Here is a 10,442-nt window from a genome sequence, read left to right as displayed (position 1 = left end):
TTTAAGACGTCACGTCTATGCGATTTTAGTGAGAATTTAAAAACGGAATCGACGTGGAGGTTGTCTTACGTCTATGTTATGCTTGAATATTCAATACTTTGAAGAATCGGTTTTTTAATTCTGTATAGTGGTAATTGTGGTTCCCCGTTGTCCGATCAATTTCATATTTCTCGAGTACATCACTTGTCTAATTAAAATAAGACCAAACTTTCGTGTCGTATTTTTTATAAGTTTTTATTTTTTAATATTTCCACATCGGCTGTTCGTTCTATATTCAATTAAACTTCAGTATATCTCAACTACTCAATAAGTAAACGATTTTGAACTCGTTTTGTGGTTTTATTCTCAAAACAGGTATATTAATTAGTTCTAATTAGATTTGTATTTCAACGAATATAACGATTTTTTTTTGTTTAACATTTGCAATTTTTATTATATACATACAGACCGTGTCTATTGTGTAAGCAAAGTTAAAAAATTTCTCATCATTTTTATGAGAAATGGAATAGCATGCTGTTTTTTTTATAATTTTTTTGCGTTGATAAAAATATAAATATGAGCGCACATTATGCTTTCAAACTTTATTTTTACAGAGGACAAATTTCAGCCAAACTTTTCTCTTCAATGTAAACTTCAACAAAATTATAATGTTTATAAACGCAAAGACATTCTTATAAAAAAAATGGAACAAAATTCAAACTTTTCTCCGACAGTAATGAGAGTCCTTTTGTCGCTTCCTGTTTTAGAGAACACTTGTCATCTAGATATTCACGTGACAACATAATAATTTGTGCCCGATATTGAGGTTAGGGTCTTGAAAACTACGAAATCATACAGAGTACATTCCCCCATTGCCTGGAATGTAAAAGAACGACAATATCTCTCTTCAAGGCATCTCAGACCACAATTTGAAAGTGTGGATTGACTGATAAAACCCGTTGCTGGCAAAGAACTTAACGGTTTACTGTTCGTCTTCGATATAATGGAATATCTCTCTCTTTCTCTTGGAATTATCAACTCGTTCTCTGCAAAAGGTGAACAGATTAAGCTAAAACATTTTTTGGTGGCCGAATTCAGAGGCAGGTAATATGTCTGATATAAATGCATGTTTAGGCTAAAATTATGCCATTCATTCGACAACGATTCAGCGATTTTGTTATGTGGCCAAATTGAATTATGCCGTATTTGAAGTTGATGGGAGCGCTTGGTCTCAAATAACGCAAGGCTACTGGTGGATCAATTTGTTTGCAATGGTTCCATGATAAATATTGACTTTATTTACCTGAAATGTAAACTTTATCGTTGCAGGCCACATTTAAAACTTCGGTCATCTGTTCAATATCATCTACCAATACCAAACAGCGGATCCTGCCATGGAAACCTTCATTTTCTTCTTCTGAATAGCCCAAAAGTATTGAGTAATTGGATGACGATGCTTGCTGCAATCCACACGAGTGAGAACCAATATATTCCGAATCATTGACAAGCAAAGTCATATCCGATGGAAATGTGATTTTGAAGCCTAATACGGACCATGTGTTAAGCTGAAGAGCGTTAGTTCTTACAAGATGTCCACATTCACTACCGATATTGTTGAAAAGTTTTATTTCAACCGATGTGCCGTCTACAGAAATCCGAGTTTCGGCCACATCCTCCGCATCGCTCTTGATTGTCATAAAAGTTACATAATTAAGATCGTCTACATATAGGTACATGCCAAAACTATGGTGGTTTGCAAGAAGATAGCTTGGTATACCATCAAAATGAATAGATGTCAATCTTGATCCATCAAACAAAACTGCTTCATTTGGAAGATCTGGTGGTCCATATGCAAATCTGAAATCTGGTTGATTAAATGGTATTCTTCCCGTTGTGTTTTCTTTGCCTGTATTTATAGAATCCAAGGGCCAGATCAGATTAGGTTGCGTTGGCTGTGTCGGTGTTACAGATGACGGTACTGAAATGATAGATCACTGCTTATGTTGAATTGTTTGAAATCAAGTAACAATATTTATATATAAATGTGTTTGAATTTGTTCCTGGTTCAGTTTTTCAGTCCAATTAGCATTGATAGTTCAAATCAGTTACAAAAAGGTCATGAGCTTTTTATTTAAAGTTGAATAACAATGAAAATATTCGTTTCGAGAAAATCATCAATACTAAAAACGCTACCAGATTGATCACCAAATACATTTTTATGGGATATTTCAGCCGTCAGAAAAATGACATAAAATGAATGAAGTTTTACGTCCTACTTTTCTGCACCATGTGGGCTAATGAAGACGTGCAACGCCATGCAGGGTGCAAAGAGGGACATTTTGCCAGGACAGCGGCATAAGCTTGCTCGACTAGACGCTTTTTCCATGTTAGTCCCTCTTACCTGTATCTGACAGGGGGAACCGGGTTGAAAATTCCGAAGGTATTACCTCAACCTGTGCGTCTAACTCAATGGGCCACTGCGGCCCTCTTCAATTGTCAGAGCGTCCAAGTCGACTAAATCTTGCGACTGATCAAATTTCTACAGGCTGTGAATTGCTGACAATCTTTGGAATTCCATTTTCTATAAAACCCTGCTGTTGCTGTTGATGATGGTCACAATAAGAATACCATGCCTTTTGGTTGTTATACATGCATAAGGTCATTGTAATGATGGAAAGCAGAGATGACATAGATGAACCAAGGATTCCATCGTGAAATCCCTTTGCTTTCGTCACACATCAAAATGTAAAATGTCTTAAAGTATTCTGTGAACGCATAAATGCCTATCAAAGCTTTTACTTACCGGGAGATGAAACGCCTATCCAATCTTGTATACATGCATTTTCCATGTTCTGCTCGTCATAGGAATTGATATAATTATTAAAAAACAAAGCACATGCGATTTTCCCGTTGAACATGTCAGTTGGAGTGGTTGTCTGTGAGGCACCGAATCTCAGAATTCCAGGAACCGTTAACCCTCTTCCATAATAGCTTATCGATTTTCGACTATTGGAGTTTTTGATGAAAAAATTTGCAGTCCTGTCCGAATAAAGAAATCCAAAACCAACTAGCGAGAATACATTGGTTTGCATTACAGTATTAAAAGTCTTGTTGTACATATTTGTTCCATCAGACAGTACCATCGAAAGTTTACCAGCTACAAATTGAATTCTGAACTCTACCAATTCACCCGAAATCGGAGCTGTAGCTTTGTAATGGACGATCGTTCCGATATTTTCCGTAGGGTTTATTAAAATAGTAAACCCAAAAGACAAGATCGGCACATCATTCTTAATCTCGACATCGATATGACTTTGCGACGGAGAAAATTCCACAAAACCATCGCTCCAAATATATGTTGATCCGACTTCGACTGGTCCTGGTTTGTTTATAACACAATCCGCTTGTTTAGGCTGAATGGCATCATCATTGGTGGTTTGCACCTCTTTACCACACGTCAAATCGTTCAAGGGCCATCTGTATAAAGGAGATGGACCGGCAAATATTACGCCGATCTGGACTGAAAGAAAACCCATTTAGCTTAATTCAAATGTAACCTTAATGTTGGTAGTCGATATTAATTTGCAGTCCTCATGAAGGCGGGCAAGTGTACGAAGGAAGAAATTTTACCAAAACAGCGACATAAACCTCTTTGTTTTATTCTCAAACTATTGAAGGATAGCCTGCACAATCTGTACCGCAAGGAGCTTATTGTACCATCCGAAAGACTAGTTTCTTTTTTCAATACCCCCTGACCTGTATCAAACTGTGTCGTGTTGAACAAATTCCGAACAATAATTAATCAAAACATAATGTAATGTTCCAAATTTTTGAAGAAAGAAAATAATCACAGTGCCAATTTAAACAAAATAATTATAAATACCTACCTATGAGAAGAAGAAGCATGTTTCTCCCATCTATACTGTAACTATTAAAATTGTCTCCTTATATATTACGATAATAAAATGAAAATCAATATGCGTGTGGAAACAGTATCCAGATTAACACGGATTAAAGGTGGGAGTAGAGGAGGTATGGTCTCCGGTGTGGGGCGGGATGCTTGATACAGCTGTGTTCGCTTCTATTTTAAAAAAAAAAAGATAGGCCAACATACTTTAGTCACAGAACTGGAATATTTAACTGAGTAATAGTGTTCACAGCTCACTGTCGAAATCTGAGCCTTCAAATCCATGTGTGTCAAGAATTATCTGCGTTTGAATGTTAAAATGACGACTCGTCAATTTAAGATACTCTGTGATATATAGAAAATACATATAAAGAAATAGGGACTAAAATTCCTAGTTTGAAGTATTTAAATATGATATTTTGTCAAATATATTACAAATGGTTTGCAAAGAGTCACTGTGGATTATTACAGTATATCGTTTTTCAAAATATATTATATGATATTGATAACTTTGAATAGTAAAGACAATTTGATCAAATGTGAATAATATGTAACTCCTAAGTCTATTGTTAAGTGGTAAAATCAAACAACAAATAGACTACAAATATGTGAAAGATATACTTACAATGAACTTTACCGTTTGCTTTCATTCAAAACGAAAATATAAATATTTAAGTAATATATTCGAACGAAAAACTGTTGAAATGTGAATTAAAATTAAAATGCTTACTATGTACATTCTGTAACTCTTGCCCTGAAATGATCTTTTATGTTCAAGTGGTCTTAGGTAAATTTAATGACATTTTATACAGAATTTTATTACATCTTACTTTTGGCACCTGGCCACGTAATTTCGAAACAATCTTAGCGCTAGGATGTCCTAGAATCAATGTTAGAAGATAATAACCTAGGAGATCCTAGCGCTAAGATCGTTTCGAGAATACGTGGCCTGATTTGGCAAGTGAAGCAGGGTGATGCTATGCAGTGTGCATTAGGGAAATTTATTCAGGGTGTGCCTACTCTTTTCCAATTTACAACTATCAATGGATCTTGAACTGATCTGAAAGACCTGTCGCTTTTTCAATGTAAGCCACTCCGACCTGCATCACTGACAAAGGGAGGTGTCATATCGACTAATGCTGGGATCAAGTCATTGACTTTCAAGGCATTAAAAATATGGATTCCATTTTTGGTTGTTTTTTTTTTTTCATATTCCAAAAGTGCATTAGTCTTGAAATAATCATTTCATTATTGAATTAGAAGATAATAAAAAGGAAAAATATACTTCAACTTTCAATCTGTGCAACGACAAATTACTAACAAGATTAAAATTCCATTTAAAACTGTACTTAAAATAATGCAACTTATCAAGAAATCACATTAATAAGTTATAGTAATTAATGGTTGGTTGGCTTTCAAAGCATACTATTGCTATATAAAAATATAAAGCTTTTAAAAAAAGTACTTCAAACTCTAATTAATCTATATTTTGAAAACTGGCCTTTAAGAGATCGTTTATTCAGACATACTTCCGTTATGCCATTAATACTAACCGAGTGTCAAATCCAAAACCAACCAGAGCAATATCATCTTATGTATAGGATAATGACCTCTGACTCGTTTGTACCGAGTTAAAAGGTCCGAGAAAGAGAGGGGTGGTTCGGCCTTCCTCTTCCGAAGGCCATTTCAACTCGGAAAGAGCGAGCTCGATGTCATTATCCGAGCTATATACCGTTTCCGAAATAAATAATAAGTAATTATGTTGCAGGATCGATCGATATTATCTGATGTGATGTGTTTAAACGTTCCAGAATTTTCTGAAATACTTGGACCGTCCAATTCTACATTCAAAAATTCTATATGTAGTATTGAACGATACAAATCTCACCACCCACTAAAGAATCTGGGTAAGACTTGTACCTCAGAAGAAAGAACCCTGCTGAAAGTTGGTAGGTTATTAATGAATTATAATCAACCTGCAACATCTAAAAGATCTGGTTTGTAAAAAGACGTCGCAAACTAATTTAACGTACGTATTGAAAATTGAGTATAGAATAAAACGCTTTTAATGTGTTTTTGTGATATATAAAATTCCACATCCGATCAATGATAATAGTAATTGTAATTCTTTATTACGTTTGAAGGTCAATGACCCATAGAACGTAGACACAATAATCGTATAAGTTAATAATAATAATATTTATAATCGCATCCGATATGGTATAAACTTATATAATATTATATGCCACCAATTGCTTTAGGCATCTTTTACAGAACCTAACCCCTATGTCAGGCTAAGAAAGGCAATGGATTCACGCACGTTTTCACGGTGCATTTTACTTTGAAAACACATTAACTTCAATCGATTATAAACTAGCTCACTCTCTAGCTTTAGAATATTTTACTTTACTATCGCTATTTACTTTTTATAACCATCGTAATCATCATCTTCAATATCAATGGAAACAAAGTATAAAAAAAATAGTTTTGAAAATAGTAAAATATCTTAATATATTGTTTGATTTGCATTTAATGATAAGAAATTGATTTTGATATGGAATTTGAACTAATTACTCAGTTTTCCAATCAATGAGTCATTATTAATTTCCGACAGTTTCTATAGAGCATTATCTTGAAGCTGAATGTTGCAGAGAACTAGTGGAAATTTTCTGTGTTTTTTGACATAGCTAAAAAAGCTTCCTGTTGTGGACACATTTTACATAGACCTACAGCTAAGGATGAACCCTATTGAAAATCAGAAAAATGGAAAAATAATTTGTATGAGTTATTGCCCTTGTTCTTGAAAATGCATTCAAAATTTGTAGCACGTAAACACTCTAGAAGCCACAATTCTTGATGGATTTTGACGACACTTGGTAATATTATTCAGTATCGCCTTAAAAAGTTTAAAAGAAGTGTATGTCTGAAGGTTGAATATTTCATACTGGTAATTGTAACTGTACTGTCAAATATTTTTATTTAAAATCAAAGCTGCTAGTGGGCGTATATTACTTTGACTGGCAAGCTATCTTACATAGTCTAGAAACCTATTGCAGTGAACGTATTTGGCATAGCCTGGAACGCTTACTGCTGAGGATGTATTTTACATAGCCTGGAACGCTTACCACTGTGGACGTATTTTACACAGCATAGAATGCTTACGGATGTGGGCCTATTTTACATAGCATAGAATACTTACTGCTGTAGACGTATTTTATATTGCCTGGAATGCTTACTACTGTGGACGTATTTTACATAGCATAGAATGCTTACTGTTGTGGACGTATTTTACATAGCCTCGAATGCTTACTGCTGTGGACGTATTTTACATAGCCTGGAATGCTTACTGCTGTGCACGTATTTTACATAGCATAGAATGCTTACTGCTGTGGACGTATTTTACATAGCCTGGAATGCTTACTGCTGTGGACGTATTTTACATAGCCTGGAATGCTTACTGCTGTGGACGTATTTTACATAGCCTCGAATGCTTACTGCTGTGGACGTATTTTACATAGCCTGGAATGCTTATTGCTGTGGACATGTTTTACATAGCATAGAATGCTTACTGCTGTGGACGTATTTTACATAGCATAGAATACTTACTGCGCTGGGCCTATTTTACATAGCATAGAATTCTTACGGCTGTGGACGTATTTTACATAGCCTAAAACGCTTACTGCGGTGGACCTATTTTACATAGTCTAGACAGCTTTCTGCTATGGACGTATTTTACGTAGCCCTTAGAACGCTTAATGTTATTTGTATTTGCTACCTTAAAGGGAAAACGACCTTTTTCTATTCTATTTCGAGATTCAAATTTCATAGTAGATTGTTTTGATTTGATATAGTTTGTCAAAGAAATAATTTTTTTTTGTCATTCCGATTATTATTCAAAAAATCAACAGTCTGAAGTTCAATTTTGTTTAATTTAAGTTTGTTTTCTGTCTGGATGTGAAGTATTCTACAACAAATTTATTACTTTATTAAAGAAGATTAGTCTTCTAAATATTTGCTTCACAAATGTGCTGTTTAATTTAATTTAATAGATTTCAGTAGGCGGATGATAATGATTAATTGTAGTCCAATGTTTTAATTAATGATGTTGTTGTTGATTAATATTGCAATGGTTTATCAATTCGGTTGCTGTTGTTACTAGTGTAATAGTTCATCAATTCGGTTGCTGTTGTTACTAGTGTAATGGTTCATCATTTCAGTTGTTGGTGACTACTGTTGTAATGGTTTATCAATTTGGTTGCTGTTGTTTATATTGCATTGGTTCATCATTTCAGTGGTTGATTAAAGTTGTATTAGTTTGGATGCTGTTGTTAATGTTGTAATGGTGTATCTATTCAGTTTTTGTCGTTTAATTACATAATGGTTTATCAATTCAATTATCAATTGGTAACATTTTTTTATCGTTTCAGGAAAAATATGAAGATGATGTTGATGAAACTTACTGTGCGTGAAGGTAAGATAATAGTTCCTTAACGCGCAGCACCCACATCCTTATTAAACCTATTTCTCTAACAACTACCCTGTATATATACACATACCAACAGATACAAACACCCTCCCTTGAAAGTAACGCTAATCGCTCTGCAGATTCAGAGGAAACTGTCGAGGATTTCCACTAACCTATTATTGTCTATTTTAAATTCCCAACTGTGCAGAATTTTTTTTTTAGTATTTGCGTTACGTATGATATTAAAGCGTGTCTTCTCGTGTATCAACAATCAACCCATAAAGCGTTCGGAATGATTGAAGAAGACATCGATACAACCTGAAAGATTTCGATTAAAGTTGGTTATTTCCCTTTACCAGCTATACTGATTATATATACACATGTGATGACCGCTTTAGTGATTACCAATGTTTACAATCACAATATTTGTGTCACACGGCGTATCGACCAAATTTCCTTAAGCGACTTATTGAACGAGTATTTCTTTCAAATTGTTGACTGTCCGTTTCTTCTCTACAAAGGATATCAGATTCACTTCAAAACCAACCAATCTGCGTCCTGCGTCCTGCGTTCTAGCAGCGTCCTGAAACTTTTCAAGCAAAACTTCCAACATATGACGATGTTCAAGAATCAAATATGGATGATGAAATGTTCCTAGGACAAAATACTTCGTCTATTTCCACCTTTACACATATATATGTGAGCTTTACTTATATTCTGGTAGAGGTTGTCCCAAGAATTTACCATACTTTGTCAGCTGTTTATGAACGTGATCTATCCTATATTCTCGTGTGATTATGTTATATATCTTACTTTGAAATACACAATGAGATTTGTACAGATGATGGTATAAAATATTAACAGATGTTTTAAAACTTCAATAAATTGATATTCTTGTCCTTAATAATATTATGTTGTCACGCCGCTCGCACTGATTAGCGGGCTGATAACATTCCCAGTGGCTAGCTAAGAGAACTAAATGTGCTTATTAATCTCAAAAAATGATATGCAATTTTTAATGCCATCTAGGAAAGGGGGTGCAAATGAAGACCAAAACCTAGAATTAATTGTTGTGTAAATTTTATATTTAGATCCAGACCCATAAGACTACACGTCTGAATAAATTTTCATTTCCACTATTTTAGAATATGCGTATATTGATGATGAGGTCCATTCTGGCAATATTTATATCAATGCAAAATTGTCAAAGAGATACCTTTTGAAAACGTTAAAGATACTTAGGAATACTGTGTGGTCTTATGTGATTGCCATTTTTTCGCAGAGTGTGCAAACGATCAACAAACAACCCGCCTGGCGCCTGCACCAAAAAACTATAGGCGAAGGACCGAAGGTCCGTTTGAGGACCTGTTGTAGGGGGTGGGTTCGGGAGTGGATTCGGGAGTGGGGCGAAGGCTGGTTTGCCCGAAATATTTCCATTAATAATTTTATCTGTACCTTTTTTTCATATTGCTGCCGATATATTTTCGGTGCCTGAAAAGATAATATCTGTTGTCTACTATGCCTATGAAGATAACGGTTAATAATTGGCAAAACATTAATGTTATATTTTTGAAAACAATTTTGCTAGGATTGGCAGCTCAGACTTCATTTTGAGATCGTTCGTGTGATAATATATCATAATATATAGGCGTTACCAATCATTCAAAGTTGTCAATCATTTTAAAGTGGCATTCCGCTACCAATAGTGGTAGTCTTTGTTTACATTTCATAGATTTATTGCTTATTAAGAGTATATGAAAGGTGAAAAACTAAATATTATTTTAGGAGCTCTCTTGAAACAATGGTTTATCTTTATTAAGATCCGTATTAAGATCTTTACACCTTTTTGTTTTATAGCCTCTAGTCTAGTACTTGACATCAATTGGTTAGATACTTCGATCAATTATTGTGGTTTTTATTGCCAACACCCTGCCATATTGCCATAGTAGACCGAGTTTTGAGTTGATACAATACCCAAATTTATTCTGCAAAACTCGTCGACGCTTTCATTGAAACCGGTTTCATCAATTGAGAAGAATTCTATAAGCAGAATAATAATCATTTAATGTGGTCATGCCAATATCACTTTAA

The 10,442-nt window shown here is 34.5% G+C and overlaps 1 protein-coding gene across 1 annotated transcript; it reads right to left on the bottom strand.

Moving 5' to 3' along the window:
• Positions 1–768: 768 nt before the first annotated feature.
• LOTGIDRAFT_166120 (hypothetical protein) lies at positions 769–3,885 on the bottom strand (the record flags this gene model as incomplete). Its single annotated transcript, XM_009063183.1, has 4 exons — positions 769–1,025; positions 1,283–1,957; positions 2,783–3,499; positions 3,867–3,885. 4 exons carry the CDS (start codon positions 3,883–3,885, stop codon positions 769–771), a joined length of 1,668 nt encoding a protein of 555 aa, XP_009061431.1.
• Between the last annotated feature and the right edge of the window lie 6,557 nt (positions 3,886–10,442).

Source organism: Lottia gigantea (assembly GCF_000327385.1).
Source record: "Lottia gigantea unplaced genomic scaffold LOTGIsca_56, whole genome shotgun sequence".
NCBI lineage: Eukaryota > Metazoa > Mollusca > Gastropoda > Lottiidae > Lottia > Lottia gigantea.
The sequence above is the reverse complement of the archived record's forward strand: the minus strand, read 5'-3'. Positions and strand labels throughout refer to the sequence as shown.